The sequence below is a fragment of the Pogoniulus pusillus genome, chromosome 31 (assembly GCF_015220805.1).
Source record: "Pogoniulus pusillus isolate bPogPus1 chromosome 31, bPogPus1.pri, whole genome shotgun sequence".
Lineage (NCBI taxonomy): Eukaryota > Metazoa > Chordata > Aves > Piciformes > Lybiidae > Pogoniulus > Pogoniulus pusillus.
Genome location: NC_087294.1, coordinates 15,217,274 through 15,234,974, shown reverse-complemented (window position 1 = coordinate 15,234,974; position 17,701 = coordinate 15,217,274). Strand labels below are relative to the sequence as shown.

General features: G+C 57.4%; 1 protein-coding gene across 5 annotated transcripts in view; it reads left to right on the top strand.

Moving 5' to 3' along the window:
• Positions 1–7,605: 7,605 nt before the first annotated feature.
• The window catches only part of MRAP2 (melanocortin 2 receptor accessory protein 2), a 42,732-nt gene continuing 32,636 nt past the window's right edge, over positions 7,606–17,701 (top strand). For 3 of the 5 annotated variants that reach the window (XM_064169471.1, XM_064169472.1, XM_064169473.1), the window contains exons 1-5: positions 7,606–7,709; positions 8,160–8,302; positions 13,465–13,621; positions 15,965–16,114; positions 17,506–17,608. In XM_064169471.1, the coding sequence (XP_064025541.1) occupies positions 13,612–13,621; positions 15,965–16,114; positions 17,506–17,608 (263 nt within the window). In that variant the 5' untranslated portion in view covers positions 7,606–7,709; positions 8,160–8,302; positions 13,465–13,611. The remainder of the gene's footprint in view (positions 7,710–8,159; positions 8,303–13,464; positions 13,622–15,964; positions 16,115–17,505; positions 17,609–17,701) is intronic. The other 2 variants (XM_064169474.1, XM_064169475.1) reach the window with 2 other exon arrangements.

Genomic DNA, 17,701 nt, shown 5'->3' with positions numbered 1-17,701 from the left:
CAGCCTGTCCCCATAGCACAGCAGCTCCAGGCCTCTGCTCATCCTCCTGGCCCTTTTCTGGACACCTTTCAGCACCTTTAGACCTTTCCTGTCCCAGGGGCTCCAGAACTGGACACTGCTCCAGGTGAGGTCTCAGCAGTGCAGAGGGGCAGAATCCCCTCCCTCACACTGCTCCTGCTGCAGCCCAGGCTCTGGTTGCTCTCTGGGCTGCAAGTGCACACTGCTGGCTCATGTTGAGCTTCTCCTCCATCAACACTCCCAAGCCCTTTTCTTCAGGGCTGCTCTCAAGCCAGTCCCTGCCCTGGTATGGGAGATGTTGTATTCATTAGAAAGGAGGAATTATTATGGCTTACAGAGGTAGGGCTATTCAGTGGCTGTGTCTCAGCTTGTTTGCTCTGGTTAGTACCTTTAGATTAAGTCCGTGTATCACATTGATTTGTTTTAGAGGTAGAGCTAGATACTAGAAGGCATCTCTTTAGAGAAATTAAACCCAATCACTTACAATTCAGGTCACTTTGTGTCCTTGATGAAAATAATAGGCTCTAGGCACTCTTGATGTGTACTGATGACAGGTTCTTACAAATGAAAATCCTAACAGACCAGAAATGGGGATGAGAAATCTCAGGTGGAAGCTTGGGAGACAGTAACAACCAAAAGAAATCAAGCTGGAAAGCAGTGTTAGTTTGTATGAAACTGCACCCATCTGTCACAAAGAAGGGTGTGGGGGTGGAAGCCTCATCAGTGGAGTGATGGGTCCCAGCTGAACACTTCTGCTCTGCTACCCAGTGAAGGGTACATGGTGTGGGCCTTTAATGAGCAGCTGAAAGCAAAGATTCAGCTGCAAACACAGCTGCTGAAAATGAGCTGCTGCAGCCCAGCAGAGCTGCAGAGCTCACTTTGGAATCATTAGAGAGCAAATACAGCAGAGCCTGCAGAGCTTCAAGAGCTCCTTTAGCTGAGCTGGGTGTTGACGCAGGGTGGCCAGAGCTATTTGAGGTCCTTTCCTCTTACTTAACTATTCACCTTTTAGTCTTTTCTTTTCCTTTTATGGGCCAAACTTCACAGAGTTGTCAGGGTTGGAAGGGACCTCAGGACTCATCCAGTCCCACAGCCCCTCTGCTATGGGCAGGGACAGCTTCCACTACACCAGGTTGCCCAGAGCCAGCTCACAAATCTGCTGTGAAGCTGCCAGCAGGCCTGGATGCTTTGTTGCTGTGGCAACAGGTGGCTGTCTCCACACAGACTGGCCCTGCTGAGTTGCTGTGGCAACACAGGTAAGGAATTCTAGCAGGTACAGAAAAATGTTTACTCTGCTCTCCTCAGACCCCTCCTGCACTCCTGGGGGCAGCTCTGCAGCCCCCAGCACAAGCAGGACATGGAAGTGTTGGAGCCAGTGCAGAGGAGGGCACCAAGATGCTGAGAGGGCTGCAGCAGCTCTGCTCTGAGCACAGGCTGAGAGAGTTGGGGCTCTGCAGCCTGCAGAAGAGAAGGCTTCCAGGAGACCTTGGAGTGGCCTTCCTGTATCTGAAGGGGGCTCCAGGAGAGACGGGGAGTGACTTTTTAGGGTGTCAGCAACAGAACTGGGGGGAATGGAGCAAAAATAGAGGTAGGTAGATTCAGTTTGGATGTTAGGAAGAGGTTGTATGCAGTGAGGGTGGTGAGACACTGGCACAGGTTGCCCAGGTTGGTGGTGGAGCACAGAAGCACAAAATGGGATCTTTGATTCATAACCTCTCTGGAGGTGTTCAGGACCAGGTTGGATGAGGCCTTGAGCTGTGTTCTAATGAGAAGTGTCCCTGCCTATGGCAGAGGGTTGGAACTAGATCACCTTTGAAGTTCCTTCCAACCTAAACCCTTCTATGCTTCTATGATTAAACCAGCAGAGTGCTCCTCCCAGTTTGCATGTCCTGCTCTTAGCCACACCACTGTACTTGCCTGATGTGTTTGCAGCTCCCTGAGGGAATGTATTGATTGTGCTACTGATGCAGAGGTGGAGAAGGAACGTCTGGGTTTTGTCATCAGCTTGCCAGTGCTTCTAATTGCCTCTGTCTGCACCTGCAGGTGGAAAACAAGGTCCTGTTGGGAATATTTTCTCCTATATAAACAAAGAGCCCATTTAAAATGTGCTGAGAAGGAGCAAGCAGAGTCCAGATGTTGTGAATTTAAGAGCAAGGAAAACAGCAACTGTGGATGGCCTGTGGAATGCACCCACCTGGCATACACCGAGGGGGTGGGCAAGAGACACTTCTGTGGCAGAGGGTAACTGCATGGTGCTCAGAGTGACTCCACTGTTAGTCATGCAAGAAAAGCTTTTGCCAGTGTAGATGTAAATCCAGGCATGGTGGAGACTGCAGCATCTCTCTTAGGAGGGAATGGTAGGTTCAGCCTGGAGGTGAGGGGGAAGCTCTTCAGCAGGAGAGTGGTGAGAGCCTGGCAGGGGTTGCCCAGGGAGATGGTTGAGGCCTCATCCCTGCAGGTGTTTCAGGCCAGGCTGGCTGAGGCTGTGGGCAGGCTGCTCTAGTGTGAGGTGTCCCTGGGCATGGCAGGGGGTTGGAACTGGCTGATCCTTGTGCTCCCTTCCAGCCCTGCCTGATTCTGTGATTCTATGAAATGCTGAGAGCCCTGAAGCTGTTTAGCCTGGAGCAGAGCAGACTGAGAGGGGATCTTGTCATGCCTATAGATATCTAAAGGGTGGGTGTCAAGGGGATAGAGTCACAGAATGGTTAAGGTTGGAAGGGACCTCAAAGCTCAGCCAGTTCCAACCTTCTGCTATAGGCAGGGACACCTCTCACTAGAACAGGTCACTCAAGGCCTGTTCCAACCTGGTCCTGAACACCTCCAGGCAGGTTGTGGAGCACAGAATGGGATCACCTCCCTGGGCAACCTGTGCCAGTGTCTCACCATCCTCACTACGAATAATTTCTTCCTAATATCCAGTTTCTATCTCCCCTCTGCCAGTTTTAACCCATTCCTCCTCATCCTCTCAGGACAAGACCTTGTCAGTAGTAGTAGAAAAAACCACCAGTGCCTGGTCTCAGCCATTCTTCTGCTGAGAAATGCTACAGCCAAAGTACAGAGGAGACACTCCCTGCTCACACAGTTCTCAGCTCTCACTGCTGCTTCTTCCTGGCACTCTGCTCTCTGCGGTTGCCTCTGCCTTAACTCTAATCCGACCGAACCCTTTCTCCCCTAACCTCCTTGTCGTTGTCTTACATCTGGCCTCAGACCTCTCCAGATTTGTCAGGTGAGACAATGGAGGCAGGGGGAGGAGGTTTGGGTCGGGACCCTGCAGGTAGTGTGACTGTCCTGGGAGGGCAGCTGTGTTTGTGCACTGCTTTTACCTCCTGAGTAACTGCAGGGAACAGTGAAGCTCCAGATCCCGGACTGCTGCCTTCAGCTCCTCGCCAGGGTCGGTGCCTCTGGGTCTGTATGGCAGCAGCCTGCGGTTTCTCAGCCTCGTTGCAGTGCCAGGCTGAGGGCGAGTGCCCTGGGCAGGTGGCACCGGCTGTAGGTGGCCAGGGACTGCGGTGCCCCTAGCCCTTCCCTGCCGCTTTGGCTGCTGGCAGGTGTTGAGAAGGGTGCTGGCAGCAGCTTCTACTCATCTGTCCGTGGCCTTGTGCAGCAGGAGACAGCCCGGAAAGCTCTGCGCAGAGCTCTCCATGTCCTCCTGAAGACAGAGGCCTGTCGCTGCTGAGCCAGGGCTGGCTGGGCCATGCCAGCGTCTGCCATAGGCTGGGCATGAGGTGAAGGAGGTGCCTGAGCCTCCTGTGGTGCTGGGGCCAGGGTGGCTGTGCTGGCCTCTCCCGGAGGCTTGCTAGCCAAGGTGGACTCAGCGTCCGTTAAAGCCTCTTGGCTGGGTGCAGGGCTGCAGGGGGCAGGAGGGGCTGGCAGTGCCAGGGCTTTCTGCTCTTGCAGTTGTGTGGGGAAGACCACAGCCTTCCCCACCGTGGCATTGCCCCCAGTCAATTGGGCTGCCTCCACAGAAGTGTCCTGGCTGTGTGTGGGGCAGAGTGGGGCATGAGCCTGGCCCTTGAGAGGACCTGTGAGAGCTCCAAGCAGAGGTGAAGCTGCTGGCTCAGCCTCCGAGCAGCCCATGCTGGATGAGCTGCAGGACTGCAGCTCCGCAGAGGCAGAGCTCAGGCTCCAGAGGAGCTCCGGGTAGGAGGGGTTGGTCCAGATGCTGACGATCTGGGGCTCTTGGGACAGCTCCGACTTGCTGTGCTTCTTCTTCTTCTCCTTCTCCTCCACCTCCTCTTCCCCTGTCGCTGTGTGGGTAGATGCCCCCCACATATCCCCATTTGGCGCTGCCTGCAATCCAGAGGCAGAGCTCAGGCTCTGGAGGAGCTCTGGGTAGGAGGGGTTGGTCCAGATGCTGACGATCTGGGGCTCCTGGGACAGCTCCGACTTGCTGTCCTCCTCCTCCTCTATCTCTGTGTCAGTCGAGGCCCCCAGCATGTCCTCGTCCTTGTTTGTCACTTCCTTGTGGTCGGTGCAGCTGGTAGGCAGCCCTGGTGCTGCCTGCAGGCCTGGGCACACCTTGCCCAGGACCTCGTAATGGACCAGATCCCGGACTGCTGCCTTCAGCTCCTCACCAGGGGCTGTGCCTCTGGGTCCGTATGGCAGCAGCCTGCGGTTTCTCAGCCTCGCTGCGGTGCCAGGCTGAGGGCATGTGTCCCGAGGAGGTGGCACTGAATGTAGGGAGCCACTGAGGACAGTCTGGTGCTCGCCAGCAGTCTCATGCTGTGCCTGCTGCTGTGGGCTGCTGCCAAGGTTACAGCTGGTAGGCAGCCCTGGTGCTGCCAGCTGTGCAGCTCCTCTCTGCTGCTCTGGCTCCACGTGCCTCTCCGTGCACACTGGCACCGCAGCACTAGTGCCCCGAGGTGTGCTGGCATCACTCAGAGAGAGAGCTGGCTGGGCCCTGTGTGGGTGGTCCCTCTGTGCCCCCACTGGCTGCTGGCCATGTCCCTGCAGGCCTGGGCACAACTTGCCCAGGACCTCGTAATGGACCAGATCCCGGACTGCTGCCTTCAGCTCCTCGCCAGGGGCTGTGCCTCTGGGTCCGTATGGCAGCAGCCTGCGGTTTCTCAGCCTCGCTGCAGTGCCAGGCTGGGGGCAAGTGTCCCGAGGAGGTGGCACTGAATGTAGGGAGCCACCGAGGACAGTGTGGTGCTCGCCAGCAGTCTCATGCTGTGCCTGCTGCTGTGGGCTGCTGCCAAGGTTACAGCTGGTAGGCAGCCCTGGTGCTGCCTGCAGGCCTGGGCACACCTTGCCCAGGACCTTGTAATGGACCAGATCCCGGACTGCTGCCTTCAGCTCCTCGCCAGGGTCGGTGCCTCTGGGTCTGTATGGCAGCAGCCTGCGGTTTCTCAGCCTCGTTGCAGTGCCAGGCTGAGGGCGAGTGCCCTGGGCGGGTGGCACCGGCTGTAGGTGGCCAGGGACTGCGGTGCCCCTAGCCCTTTCCCTGCCGCTTTGGCTGCTGGCAGGTGTTGAGAAGGGTGCTGGCAGGGGTGGCAGCTGGCCAGAAGCGGCAGCCTGTGGCCGTGCTGGAGCTGCAGGCGTGCCCTTTGCCTGCCGTGGCAGCACTGCTGTCCGCGGGGTGAGGCTGTCCCTCGTGGCCGTGCTGCCCCTGAGGGGCGGCAGTGGTACCAAGCTGTAGGTCTGCAAGAGAAGGCAGGGAGAGAAGCTGCGTGTGTAGAGTGTGGTTCCTTTGCCCCTGGCCCCCGAGCCGCAAGAGCTCCTGCCCTGGCAGCCTCCAGCCCCCCAGGGTCTCCGCACCCCCAGCCCTGTGCCCACCCACCCCCGTCCCTGCCACACCTCCTGCCTGCCTGCCATTTGCCCTCCCGGGCTCCGTACCTCTGTGTGCTGCCTGGCATTGCCCTGTGAGCTCTCTGAGCAGGGCTGCGGTGGGAACTGGATCCCAGCGAAGGCTGAGTCCCAGCCCTGGCTGCCCTGTGGGGAAGTCTGCACCTGCCTGTCGGAAACCTGCAGGCAGGTGGAGGAGGTGACGCTGTGGGCTGGAGGCTGCTGCCTTGGCACAGCGGTGCCATCCCTCAGCTCCCGGTGCCTGCTCTGGCGCCGGCTCAGCAGCCTCCCGCGGGGCTGTGAGGGGTCGTTCGCTTCCTGCTCCGTCGGCATCTTCGGCCTTTGGCGCCCCCGAGCTTGCGTGGGCAACCCAGGGGAGATGCTGTCTCCTGAGCGAGCTGCTCCTCTGGGAGTGCCAGCCCAGGCGGATGGCGCTGCTTAAGTACTGCCCTGGGCACCGCGTCACAATGGCCCTGCCACACCCCTGCTTATGACGTCACGGCAGCCTCTGGGACTGGTGCGGACCCCGCCTGCAGTCGTGGCTGCAGCCAAGGGCAGCGCATCGCACCGGCGCTCCCATGGCGATGCCCACTGCTGCCACGGCCCAGCCCGTGCCCGCCCCTCCGTTTCTCTGCGTGAGCCCCGCAGGGAAGGTCGGGCGAGCATCTCCAGCCTGCAGACGGAGCATGGTGGCCTCCTGGGTGCTGAGCTGAGTGAGAGGGCGGCGGTGGGCAGGGAGCTGTTTGCCTCCTTGCGGTGTGCCGTGCTTCCCGAGGGACGCAGGTGCTTGTCACCGCGGGGGCTGCTGGCCACTCTTTTGGGACAGTTTAGCTCTGCTCCTGCCCTCCTGCAGTGCGCTCCTCAAAGAGCCCAAGCTGCAGGGCTTCACGGTGGCACCCAGTGCCAGCTCCTGCCACACCTGCCTTCAGCTAACCCGTGCAAGGTCACCGGCAGGGCCTGGTTGGGCAGGGAGAGGCTGGCAAGGCTTCAGCCCTCCTCTCCTTCCCAGGCTGTGGTTAAACCCGGCCAGGAGCTCAGTGTGCTCCTGTGGCAACTTGGAGAACTCTGTGCTTCAGAAGCCCAAAGCTGCACATCTCCTCCAGCACGTTACTGTCTTCGTGCTTGTTTGCAGTGAGGGGGGTGAGATACTGGCACAGTGATCTTTGATCCCATTCTGTGCTTCTGTGCTCCACAACCTCCCTGGAGGTGTTGAGGATCAGGTTGGATGAGGATCAGGTTGGATGAGGCCTTGAGCAACCTGTTCTAGTGGGAGGTGTCCCTGCCTATGGCACAGGGGGTTTGAAACTGGCTGAGCTTTGAGCTCCCTTCCAACTAAACCACTCTATGGCTCTGTGATCTGACAGTAGACTGAGGCGGCTGTGGCTGCTTGTCCCAGAGAAGGCTCAGGGTGCACTTAGCAATGTTTATTAATAGTTGTCGATGGAACTAAAGAAGGTGGAGCGAGATTGTTGCCAGCGGCGTGCGGTGACAGGGGCAGAGGCAGCAGGCACAAGCTGCCGTAGCAGGCACTTTGGTTCACCGGGAACGAAACGGTTTGTGTGCGTCGATGGTGCTCAAACGCCAGGATAGGTTGGCCGCAGAGGCTGTGGAGTCATCGTCGTTGGAGATGCCGAAGGCTGAATTGGTATCCCGAGCAGCACACTCCATCCGCTCCTGCTTGAGCGGGACTGGGCGATCCGCCAGGCGGTGCCCGCTCCGCTCCCGGCACCTGCGGCCGCCGGCGGCGCCGCTCCCGCCCGCGCTGCCCATTGGCCCGGGCGCCTCACGTGGCTGTGCCATGCCGCCGGGGCTGGCCGGGGCGCGGGGGCTGCTGCGGCTCCGTTGGCCGTGCCCGGGCAGAGCGTGGCTCGGCTGGGGCTACGCGCCCGGTGCCGCTGCACGGGCAGGTAGGAGGGCGTGAGCGGCGGCCGGTGCCCGTCGGGTTTATCTGCTGCGGCTGGCCCTTGGCGGTGCCTCGTGTGCAGGGCGGCGGGGCCGGGGCGTTGCGGAGGGGCTGCGCCTTTGCCCCGGCGAGAGGCGGCGCTCGCCCGGGGCCGCGGGCAAGCGTGGGCGGTGCGGGGACGGTGCTGGGGTGGCGAGCGGAGGGCGGGAGGGATAGGGCGGCCCTGCCCTGCCGTGCCCTGCCCGGCCCGCTCCGAGCTGCCCTGCTCGGTCGTGGGGCCTCCGTGTCGGTTTGCGTTACGCGAGCGGCCGGCAGGAGGCTGCTCCCGGCCGGGCCCGGGCGCTTTGTGCGTTGCCGCTGCCCCCGGGTACCGTTGGTTCAGGCAGCGTGGTTCCGACACCGACACCTGTGGAGTGTCGCAAGCCTCCAGGTCTATGTTTTGTTTTATTTAAAGGCATTAGAAGACCGCCGAGGGGCAGCAGCAGCGGTTCGGGCGCTGCGGGGAGCGCCGCCCGCGGAGCGCTTGTGCCCGGTCTCACTGCTGGGGCTGGGCATGCGAAGGCAGAAGGGGGCCGAGAAGCACAGAGCTTGTTTGCAGTACGCTCCAAACCGTTTGTTATGCTCTCCACAAGCTGCAGAGCATTCGGATTAACTAAAAATGTGTACTTAAAATGTTGGGTTTTTTGGGGGGGAGAGGAAAGACAAGCAAAGGGGCCAGAGAACTTTGCGGGGTGTTGGTTGCGGTGGGTTGGTTGCGGGGTGTTTGTTGCGGGGGGTTGGTTGCGGTGGGTTGGTTGCGGGGTGTTTGTTGCGGGGTGTTTGTTGCGGGGGGTTGGTTGCGGGGGGTTGGTTGCGGGGGGTTGGTTGCGGGGGGTTTGTTGCGGGGGGTTGGTTGCGGGGGGTTGGTTGCGGGGGGTTTGTTGCGGGGGGTTGGTTGCGGGGGGTTGGTTGCGGGGGGTTGGTTGCGGGGGGTTTGTTGCGGGGGGTTGGTTGCGGGGGGTTGGTTGCGGGGGGTTGGTTGCGGGGTGTTTGTTGCGGTGGGTTGGTTGGTTTCTGCCTTCCAAAGGGAAGTGCTGAGCATGTCTCTTCCACGCAGCCTCGGGTTTCTCCTCTTCTCAGGCTGGTGCCCTTCCCTTCTGCCAGTTCTAATGCCTCTTTCCCCCTCTCTCCTTCCCTTCTGCCCTGGCGGTCGGTGCTCGGCCTGTGTGACGGCGAGCGGTGCGGTGAGCGCTCCAGCTCCCTTCTCCCGGGCTGCCTGCGCTTCTCTTTTGCCGTAGCGAATCGCCTCAGTGCCAGGCTGGGAAACCTCTCCCTGAAGGCCGTTCCCTGGCATTTACCTTGCTCATGTTGGGGTGCCAGCCCCAGCCAGCAGGCAGTGCTGGAAATGGGGCCGGGCCCTGTAAGCACCCTATTGATTTGCCGTTTGTCCTGTGGCTGCTGTAGCTGGTAGAGGGAGCAGACAGCAGAGGCGGTGCTGACTTGAAAGGGCTCAGCGGGGCTCGGCTCGTTTGTGGCAGCACTGAGGGAGCTTCCATCTCCAGATGTATTTCCCAGCCTGTGGTGCTCATTGGAGTTGCTCCTTCTGCTCCTGTTACATTCATGGGATTGGTGTTTTCTGCCAGGCACCCAGCAACAGAGCAAGGGGACACAGCCTCAAGCTGTGCCAGGGCAGGTCTAGGCTGGATGTTAGGAGGAAGTTGTTGGCAGAGAGAGTGATTGGCATTGGAATGGGCTGCCCAGGGAGGTGGTGGAGTGTCTGTGCCTGGAGGTGTTGAAGCCAAGCCTGGCTGGGGCACTTAGTGCCATGGTCTGGCTGGTTGGGCAGGGCTGGGTGCTAGGTTGGGCTGGCTGAGCTTGGAGCTCTCTTCCAACCTGGTTGAATCTACTCTATTCTACTTTATTTGAGCTCCCCAGAGGCTGCACACTCAGGGTGCACACTTGCCAACCTGCTGTGAAAGTACATTGATATTTTGGAGGTAATCAGGTAATAGACAGAAACGCTGCTGGGGATTTTGTTTTGGTTTGGTTTTTTTTATGTCCATTTGTGCTTTCCTTTTCATGCTCCTACTGACTTCAGTTTGGGCTCCCCAGTTTCAGAGGGACAGGGATCTGCTGGAAAGGATCCAGTGGAGGGCTGTGAGGATGCTGAGGGGCCTGGAGCACTGACTGATGAGGAGAGGCTGAGGGACCTGGGGCTGCTTAGTCTGGAGAAGAGAAGGCTGAGAGGGCACTTAATATCTGTAACTGTCTGAGGGCTGGGGGTCAGGAGGGGGGGACAGGCTCTGCTCACTGCTCCCTGGGACAGGACAAGCAGCAATGGATGGAAGCTGCAGCACAGGAGGCTCCAGCTCAGCACCAGGGGAAACTTCTTTGCTGTAAGGGTCCCAGAGCCCTGGCACAGGCTGCCCAGAGAGGCTGTGGAGTCTCCTTCTGTGGAGCCTTTGCAGGCCTGTCTGGATGTGCTCCTGAGCTCTGGCTCAGGTCCTGCTCTGGCAGGGGGGTTGGACTGGATGATCTCTTTGGGTCCCTTCCAACCCCTGACACCCTGTGAGCCTGTGAATGAGAGAGTGAAGAACGTTTTTCTTACCGGGAGTAAATCCCTGGAGAGATGCCAGGGGAAGGGCAAGTGTCCATTGATGCAGAAATGCACAAAATCAAGCAAGCCACTGCAGAAGAACCTTTTAAAGGAAAGGCCCTGTCCAGAATATTAAGAATTGGGCAAAATGTTGAATAATTTGCTTCCTGTTCTTTTCCTGGTTGCCCACATGTGCTTTGTGGGGGAAGGCACTGGAAGGGGAAGCACAGGTGTTGCTCTGGCAGCTTGTTCAACGGCTTGAATCAATTTTCCACTCTGCAAACAGTCAGTACGAGCTGCTGCTGGCAGAAGGGTAGTGCAGAGGAGTGAAGACTGGTTTTCTGCATAGGCACTGCAGTGTGCCTTCCTTTGTGGTACTGTTTCAGTGATGCTTCCTTGGTCTCTACTTGCTTGTTTATAGCTTAGTCTAGCTCAGAGGTGTAGCAGGGATTAAGAACAGAAGATGTGTGCTGTTGTACAAGTTACCTGTGTGATGACTTGGAATTACCCCCAGGATAAATCACCAGACCAGCTCAGAAGATTTGGAAGCAAGATGAAGCTCTGTTTACAAGCACCACTGTATCTTAACTAACAGTTCAGTGGAATGGGGCAGACCTAGCTGTTCTTCTCCTTTTGATATCCAGTCCCTCTGCTTTATCTGCTTTTTATTCAAATAAAAGTTTGGCACAATCCCAGGCACAGCTCCAGGCTGGCTGGGGAATGGCTGAGAGCAGCCCTGAGGAACAGGCCCTGGGGGCCTGGGGTGATGCAAAGCTCCAGAGGAGCCTGCAGTGTGAGTGCAGCCCAGACACAACCCTGTGCTGGGTGCAGCAAGAGCAGTGTGGGCACAGGGCAAGGGAGGGGATTCTGCCCCTTGGCTCTGCTCTCCTCAGACCCCACCTGCAGTCCTGGGGGCAGTTCTGCAGCCCCCAGCACAAGCAGGACATGGAAGTGTTGGAGCCAGTGCAGAGGAGGCCACCAAGATGGTGAGAGGGCTGCAGCAGCTCTGCTCTGAGCACAGGCTGAGAGAGTTGGGGCTGTGCAGCCTGCAGAAGAGAAGGCTTCCAGGAGAGCTTGGAGTGGCCTTGCAGGATCTGAAGGAGGCTCCAGGAGGGCTGGGGAGGGACTATTGACAAGGTCTGGTAATGGCAGGAGCAGGAGGAATGGGTTTGAAGTGGCAGAGGGGAGACTGAAAGTGGCTGTTAGGAAGAAGTTGTTTGCAGTGAGGGTGGTGAGACACTGGCACAGGTTGCCCAGGGAGGTTGTGGAGCACAGAAGCACAGAATGGGATCAAGATCAAAGATCCCATTCTGTGCTCCACAACCTCCCTGGAATTGCTCAGGACCAGGTTGGATGAGGCACTGAGCGACCTGTTCTGGTGGGAGATTGTGGTGCAGGAGGTTTGGAACTGGCTGAGCTTTGAGCTCCCTTCCAACCTAAACCATTCTGTGACTCTATAAATACATCCAGACAGTTCCTATTTCTGGTTTACAGTTTAGGGCCAGCCTGGATTGTTAAACTTCAAACTACCACAACCCGAAATGTGTCATTGAGGCATTAGAACAAATTGTTTGCTTCTTCAGCACCACTGGAGAGAAGAATTAGGCCTAGAGACAGGGGAAAAGAAACAACCAACCAACCAAACACCAAAAGATGCCCTGGTTTGGAAGAAGCCCGAACCTGTGTGACTCTTAGTGAAAACCAGCTCAGTTTCAGTGAGTGAAACTGCCACTGAAGTGGTGGAGAGGAGATTCCAGCAGGCTGCTGCAGCCTGGCTGCCGAAGTGCAGAGCACATTTGTCATTCAGGGGTCATTTGCCTTCCAGGCAAGCTCTGGGTTCTTATGTTAGAGAAGGAATACACAACTAACCTCCCCGGCTGGGAATCTCAGGCATTGCTGTGCTTCCAAGAGATGATGGCTTTACAGACCCTGTGTGGGTGAAAGCAGAAGATGAAGGTTTTTCCCCCTCTGTAGCACAGTCCAACCACAGCTGTGAGCTACTCAAGTGTGGGAGTAGCTCTGAACAAATGGTCTGTCATAGCTGTGGAGTTTTTGATCTCTGCTGGCTTTAGTGCTGACTGGAAGCAGAAGTGGTCCTGTGGAGAGAAGCACTGGAAAGTGAGGAGTTATTATCAGGGGTCTGCTGCAGCCTGCACTTCAGAGCAGATGGACAGTGGTGAAGATTAGAGGTGTATTTTGTGAGGGGAGAGAGGAAGTGTACTCAGCAGCACCCAGGAGGGGATGAGGGGGCTGGGGGTGCTGGGAGATAGTAACTGAACATGAGGCAGCAGTGCCCAGGTGGGCAGCAGAGCCAATGGCATCCTGGGCTGGCTCAGGAGCAGTGTGGGCAGCAGGACAAGGGAGGTTCTTCTGCCCCTGTGCTCAGCACTGCTCAGGCCACCCCTGGAGTGCTGTGTCCAGTTCTGGGCTCCTCCATTGCAGAGAGATGTTGAGGTGCTGGAAGGTGTTGAGAGCAGGGCAGCAAGGCTGGGGAGGGGCCTGGAGCACAGCCCTGTGAGGAGAGGCTGAGGGAGCTGGGGGTGTGCAGCCTGCAGCAGAGGAGGCTCAGGGCAGAGCTCATTGCTGCCTGCAGCTGCCTGCAGGGAGGCTGTAGCCAGGTGGGGTTGGGCTCTGCTGCCAGGCAGTCAGCAACAGAAGAAGGGGACACAGCCTGAAGCTGTGCCAGGGCAGGTCTAGGCTGGATGTTAGGAGGAAGCTGTTGGCAGAGAGAGTGATTGGCATTGGAATGGGCTGCCCAGGCAGGTGGTTGGAACTGGATGATCCTTGTGGTCCCTTCTGACCCTGACTGGCCCCATGAGTCTGTGGCCCATGAGTCCGTGGCCCCATGCAATGGCTTCTCACAGTTTGAAGTGCTGCTGCTTCCTTTTTGTCTCCTGCCTGGCTTTGGGGTCGTCTGCATTTTGCAGAGGCCTGGCAGTCTGCTCATTCTGAGGTCTGTAAAGCATTTAGGCTCTGTGGCAATGAGCAGAGTGGGAGGATGTGGAAAACAGGTGTGGTTTTTGATGAAAAACTTACCCAGGATGCTTGTCTGTGCCATATGGGTGGATGCTTTTGCTTCAGAAGTGCACAGTGCAGTGACTGATGAGCTCCTTGGGTCCCTTCCAACCCCTGACACGCTGTGATCCTGTGGCTGCTCCATCTGGATGTGTTCTTGTGCCTGCAGGTCGGGTTCAGAGGTGATTGTTGCTGGTTGGTGCCAGTGTGAGATGTACACAAACCCAGGTTTGCCTGTGTGGCCCCAGTGGTGGTGTAAGCCATGAAGTTGTGCTTCAGATCCCACCTGTGTCCAGTCCTGCCTCTGCAGTGACTGATGCTGAGAGGTAAGTGGCTGTGAGCAGTGTGTTGATGATGTCCAGGCTGGAGCAAGTAATGCAGCTGCAGCAGTGTTTGATTCCCTCCTGCTGCTGCAGTTCAGGGGTGCAGATTTTGTGCAGACACAGCCCAACAGAGTGGTTTGCTGAGGTGCTGCTAGCAGGCAGGCTCTGACCTTGCAGGCTTTCACACTGGCATGTTCTCATGAAGGCATAATTCAGCTCCAGGAGTTGCAGATGTGCCTACACGGGGACTGTTTGTGTACATGTTGACATCTTTCATCTGCAGGGAGCAAGCAGCTCCAGACAGAGGTCCTCAAGGCTGAGCTGCCTGGATTACCTTGGCTGGCAGCACTGAGCACAGCCTGCCTCGGGGCGTGTGTGATCGCAGCAAAGCTCTCTGGTGCTCACTTACTGGCTTCTGAGAGAAGCAAGCCAGAGGGAGGAAAGGCTGTCTGTGTGCATACACATCAGAGCCCAAAGAGGGGCTTTCATGTCTCTCTTAGCTCCTCTTTTGCCCCTAAAAGCACTCTGCAGGGTCAGCTAAGAGGAGCTCCTTGTCACGCCCCAGAGCTGGGGCATGAGCACTGCTGTCCATTCCTGACAGAAGGAGCCCTTGGGTGCACCTCCTGCAGCCCTTACCTGCCACCCTCAGTCCCTCCGTGGCCTGCTGCAGCACTGCTTCTGCCAGAGGCAGCAGTTCATAGCACCATAGAATCAGGCAGGGCTGGAAGGGACCACAGGGATCAGCCAGTTCCAGCCCCCTGCCATGCCCAGGGACACCTCACACTAGAGCAGGCTGCCCACAGCCTCAGCCAGCCTGGCCTCAAACACCTCCAGGGATGAGGCTTCCACCACCTCCCTGGGCAGCCCCTGCCAGGCTCTCACCACCCTCATGCTCAACAACTTCTTCCTAGCATCCAGGCTGAACCTCCCCCACCTCCAGCTCTGTTCCATTCCCCCCAGTCCTGTCACTGCCTGACAGCCTCAGAAGTCGCTCCCCAGCTTTCCTGCAGCCCCTGCAGAGGCTGGGAGGTCACAGGCAGTTGCTCCTCAGCGATGCTGGGTGCGGGGCAGCTCTGGGGGGTCCGGCAGGAGAAGCACAGCGCCGTGCCCTGTCCCGCCGGCGTCTCGGTGCTGCTGCTCTGCACGGGGAGCCTGAGCTGGGGAGGTGCTCTGCTGCTCCTCTGCTCCAGCCTCCTGCTCCGAGTCTGTCCTGCTAGAGCAGCTAAACTTGATCTCCTCTGTCCCACTTTGTGTCCATTGCCTCTTGCCCTCTCACTCTGCACCTCTGAGAAGACTCAGACCCCGCCTGGAATACTGAGTCCAGCTCTGGGCTCCCCACTTCAGGAGACACAGGGAACTGCTGGAGAGAGTCCAGTGCAGGGCTGCAAGGATGCTGCAGGGCCTGGAGCACTGCCTGAGGAGGAGAGGCTGAGAGCCCTGGGGCTGCTTAGGCTGCAGAGGAGAAGGCTGAGAGGGGATCTGAGCAATGTCTGTCAAGGGCTGAGGGCTGGGGGGCAGGAAGGCAGGGACAGGGACAGCCTCTGATTCTTTGATCTTGTGTGTGCTTAGAAGCATCTCTGTGGAGGTGAATGTAGATTTTCTTCTTCCCATTGAAGAGGAAAGCTCAGAAAGAAGCCCTTGGACAGCTGGGGCTGGGGAAGAAATGGCAGAGGTGTGTGACAGCCCTCTCTGATGAGGCAGTGGAACTTTAAAGGAGTATTAAATCATAGAACCAAGCAGGTTGGAAGAGAGCTCCAAGCTCAGCCAGCCCAACCTAGCACCCAGCCCTGCCCAACCAACCAGACCATGGCACTAAGTGCCCCAGCCAGGCTTGGCTTCAACACCTCCAGGCACAGCCACTCCACCACCTCCCTGGGCAGCCCATTCCAATGCCAATCACTCTCTCTGACAACAACTTCCTCCTCACATCCAGCCTGAACCTGCCCTGGCACAGCTTAAGGCTGTGTCCCCTTGTTCTGTTGCTGGGTGCCTGGCAGCAGAGCCCAACCCCACCTGGCTACAGCCTCCCTGCAGGGAGCTGCAGACAGCAATGAGCTCTGCCCTGAGCCTCCTCTGCTGCAGGCTGCACACCCCCAGCTCCCTCAGCCTCTCCTCACAGGGCTGTGCTCCAGGCCCCTCCCCAGCCTTGCTGCCCTTCTCTGGGCACCTTCCAGCACCTCAACATCTCTCTGGAATGGAGAGGCCCAGAACTGGGCACAGCACTCCAGGGGTGGCCTGAGCAGCCTTCACATAAGCTGCTCTTGGGAGCAGTGCTGAGAAGCAGTCCCATAGGGTCCCAGATGCACTCTGAGTTTTTTGGGCTATTAACACCTGTCCTGTCCACAGGTCTATATTTACTGAGGTGCAAGATGCCTGCCCCAAGGCTGCTGTCTAACAGAACCTCCCAGCAAGCCTTGTCTACCTCTGCTTACACCTGGGAGTATGAGTACTACGAGTATGGACCAGTGTCGTTTGAAGGCCTGAGAGCTCATAAATGTAAGTTCAGTGCAGACACACTTGCACTGTAGCTGATCTTCCCCAGCTTAATGTTCCTCCTCCTCATTTCTAAATGATTATGGTCCAAGAACAGGCTGAAGGAGCTTCTGCCCTCTGGGAATGCTTTTCCACTTCACACAGATTTTTCTTTCTCAGTACTTGTGTCAGTTCAATCTGTGCTGTCTTTCAGCTGGAGTTTTAAAGTAGCTTTTACTTAAATAGATGAAGTCATAAAGTCACAGAATGGGCTGGGCTGGAAGGGACCTCCAGAGCTCATCCAGTCTAACCCCCTCTGCACTCACCACTAGAGCAGGTTGCCCACAGCCACATCCAGCCTCACCTTGAATGTGGCATGGAGTCACAGCCACCTCCCTGGGCAACCTGTTGCAGTGTTCCAGCAGCCTCCTGCTGCAGAACCTGTTCCTAACATCCAATCTCAATCTGCTCTGCTCTAGTTTGCAGCCATTGCCCTCATCCTGTCCCTGCAGCCCTTTGCAAACAGTCTCTCTGCAGCCTTCTTGCAGCCCCTTCAGGCACTGGCAGGCTGCTGTTAGGTCTCCCTGGAGCCTTCCTATGAGCTGTTGTGTATCAGGAAACCAAACTCAAGATGCTCTTGAGCCCCTGAATAGACTGCTTGGAGCCTGCCTCTGGAAGGAGTGGAAGCCTTAGAATGCATGGAATTAGAGCAGTGTGCTTTAAGCAGAAGGGGAGTATGGCATCGTGGGGACCTGTCCTCAACCACCTTCTAGTTGTTATACAGAGGCTTTTGAGAGGGGGAGATGTGGCAGAAACACTGCAGCAGGAGGCTTGAAACTTCACCTCCTTAGCTTAGCAGAGAAAAAGAGATTAAGGAGTGACTTGATAGTGATAAATCATTCTCACAGGGAGAATAGCTGAAGGTGCAGCAGGCACTTTGCTACTGCAGGGAAAGAGCAAATGGTTGGAATTGATTTCCAGTTTCCCACATCTGCCTTTTAGTGTGGAAGGCACTTCACAGCCAGAGTGTGATTAACTGTTAGGGCCAAGCATCAGGCAGGAGGGCTGAGGCCTGCTTTTGAGGGTGTCTTCAATCCCATCCTGTGCTTCTGTGCTCCACAACCTCCCTGGGCAGCCTGTGCCAGTGTCTCCCCACCCTCAGCCTGTGCCAGTGTCTCCCCACCCTCAGCCTGTGCCAGTGTCTCCCCATCCTCAGCCTGTGCCAGTGTCTCCCCACCCTCACTGCAAACAACTTCTCCCTAGGTAACAGAACAACAGATCTCGTTGTCCTTCCTCTTTGCCACCCAAGAACAAGTTGCAGATGCCTTTCTTTGGGGTTTTCAGTCATGCTGCATGTGGTCAGTAGCCCTGTGCAGGGGCAGTGCTGCTGATCCTCCTCTCTTCTCTCCCACCAGACTCCATTGTGATTGGATTTTGGGTCGGCCTGGCAGTTTTTGTCATCTTCATGTTTTTTGTCCTGACCCTGCTGACGAAGACAGGAGCACCACCACACCAAGAGTGAGTCTGAAGCTTGGAGTCACCAGTCCAGCCCTGCTAAGCAGCACATCTGGCCTTGCAGCTGCCCTCAGACACAAGCAGGGACAGTGCTGC